The sequence below is a fragment of the Alexandromys fortis genome, unplaced genomic scaffold, assembly GCF_014885135.2.
Source record: "Alexandromys fortis isolate MF-2015 unplaced genomic scaffold, M_Fortis_MF-2015_v1.1 scaffold_596, whole genome shotgun sequence".
NCBI classification, from domain to species: domain Eukaryota; kingdom Metazoa; phylum Chordata; class Mammalia; order Rodentia; family Cricetidae; genus Alexandromys; species Alexandromys fortis.
Genome location: NW_026068460.1, coordinates 25,412 through 28,152, shown reverse-complemented (window position 1 = coordinate 28,152; position 2,741 = coordinate 25,412). Strand labels below are relative to the sequence as shown.

General features: G+C 39.8%; 1 gene segment (V, D, J or C); it reads left to right on the top strand.

Moving 5' to 3' along the window:
- The first annotated feature begins 1,112 nt into the window (after nucleotides 1-1,112).
- LOC126495737 (immunoglobulin kappa variable 4-1-like) lies at nucleotides 1,113-1,841 on the top strand. The segment is given in 2 exon segments: nucleotides 1,113-1,161; nucleotides 1,405-1,841. Coding segments are annotated over 2 exon segments (486 nt in total).
- The last annotated feature ends 900 nt before the right edge of the window (nucleotides 1,842-2,741 follow it).

The window sequence follows — 2,741 nt, the reverse complement described above, 5'->3', positions numbered from 1 at the left end:
TATTTTTTGGTTTTTCGAGACAGGGTTTCTCTGTGGCTTTGGAGCCTGTCCTGGAACTAGCTCTGTAGACCAGGCTGGTCTCGAACTCACAGAAATCCGCCTGCCTCTGCCTCCTGAGTGCTGGGATTAAAGGCGTGCACCACCATCGCCCAGCACAACTGAGAATCTTAAGGAGAGGAAAGAGGAAAAGATCATAGACACACAGTTCTCCCCATGAGCACGGTGTTAGTCCCTCAAACCCTCCCAGTGTCCCTGTATTCACATACATTTCACCACTGAAATAGCAGCCTGGAGACCAAAGCTTTATCACATGGGCATTCTGTGGATTCAAGTTGTCATATACTGCAGTCCTTGATTGGGGAACACTAAGCTTCACTCAATTCCTTGAATTAAAAGGATACTATGTGAGGATGTCAGGGTCTTGATGTTTATCACTGATAAATACCAGGAAGCAGAAACTCTGTTTTCTCTCTTTGTGTACATATTGTCCCACTTTTAATGCCTCTAGTTCAAGTGCCATTGAGAAGACAAATGCTCATTATTAAAGAGCCTTATTACTCAACTAACCTGGGGTTTGTCTTAAAGTCTGTGGTCCAGCGTGGAATTGATTTTGAGTGTCTGGAGGGACACAAAGCAGTGCATCATTAACCCCCTTTGGTTTCAGAACAAGGACATGGCCAGTATTTATGTTGTTCTCTTCACAGACCAAGCTAGGTCCCCTAAATTTTATGCTGATTGTCAGGAACTGTGGATTCTGAGGTAATGCTACTGTTTACAGGGTAAAATGTTCCTCTATTTGTGAAGGTTTTATGTGGACTCAGCATTGGCTTCATAGTGAGAAGATGACTAGGATTGCCTCATCCTCAGTGATGCCTGTTCATTCTGTTGGAGAGCAATAAGCTGGTATCTTTTAGTGATTTTTCATACTGACTATGGTGTTATTTTTGCCTGTTGATTGTTCCTAGCCACTCATACACACTGCTTAGACATTTCCTTATGTATTTGCTGACTGCTTTGCATGGCCCCTCCAGGCCAGCCTAGCTGCTAAGAATTTATAAACCAGACTTTTTCAGTATGAGCTGAGTTAAATCCAATAGGCAGGAGTGAGCAAAATGGAGTCACAGACCCAGGTCCTCGTGTGTCTGCTTCTTTGGGTGTCTGGTGAGAAATTTAAAATTGTCGTAATCTTTTTAGAGCCACTTATTTGTATATAAGAAATTCTTTTTAGAGTCACTTCTTTGTATATAAGAAGTTTACATGTCCTAAGACATAATATTTTTTACAGTATTGTGTAAAATATACACAGACAAGGTGACATCCCAAGGTTATTAAATGACAACTTTCAACTATTACTATATTCTGTTTGTATATTATGAATCTTTATTTTTGTATTACTTATTGCAGATGCCTGTGCAGATATTGTGATGTCCCAGTCTCCATCCTCCATGGCTGTGTCAGTAGGAGAGAAGGTCACCGTCAGATGCAAGTCCAGTCAGAGTCTTTTTGACAGTAAAAACCAGAAGAACTACTTGAGCTGGTACCAGCAGAAGCCAAGGCAGGCTCCTAAACTGCTAATCTACTTTGCATCCACTCCACACACTGGGGTCCCTGATCGCTTCATAGGCAGTGGATCTGAGACAGATTTCACTCTCACCATCAACAGTGTCCAAACTGAAGACCTGACAGTTTACTACTGTATGCAATTTTCTGAATTTCCTTCCACAGTGTTTCAGCCTCCAACAAAAAGTTCTGAGAGTCTCAACAGCTGCCTCCACCACAGGCTGTCCTGCACCTGCACACTTCTCTCTTCTGCCTGGGAGACAGTCTGCCTGAAACTCTGATCAAAATGTCAGAGCTGATCAAGATATAATGAATCAATGTCTCTTAATTTCTTTGGTATGATCAACTTATATGTGAAAATGCAGAAGACAACTGAGTATTATCTTTCTATTTTCTTCTGTAACATGTTACCACAAACTCTGTTGCTTGAATATGAGGGACATAACTTTCTGGAGTTCTAGAGTTCTGGTATCCATCATGAGATCTTTTGACTGAAGTGATGATGATGACAAATTGTATTTTGCTTTGGAAGCTGTTGGAAAGAGTGTTTCCCACTTTTCCAGATTCTAGAGGGCTTTCTTACTTCCCTACTGGTTTCAATTTCATCTGTGTTTTTTTTTTTTTTACTTTGTATTACATTTTAGTAGATTAGGTATTTCTATGTCCATGTGAATGTGCATTTGTGTGTTGTGTATAAGAGTGTACATATTTCTAGTTGCACATGTGACATGACCTAGTTGTGAAGATCAAAGAACAGCTTGGACTTGATTGTTCCTTTGTCCCTTGAGTTTTGGATATCAAATCAAGTTTGACATCAGGATTGGAGTCAAGTGTATTTGGTATGTGAGCCATCTTGCTGCCCCTTAAAATCTTTTATTAATTTAAATTCAATATACATAATTTTCTTAAAAGCAATGCTTTTTTCAGTATATCATCTATTTTGACCACATGTGCTAATCTTCACCATTTCTCCTTCCCTTTCCTGCTATCTTTACTTCCACAGATAACCTTCTACTTTTATCTCTCTGTCTCTCATACACACACACACACACAGACACACACACACACGCCCACACAACTGCACATATGCACACACTATAAAAATACTATGCACAGAGAAAAAAATAAAAGATCATCTAAATTGTGAGAACCCAGACAAAATATTCATGCCATAAGAGGAA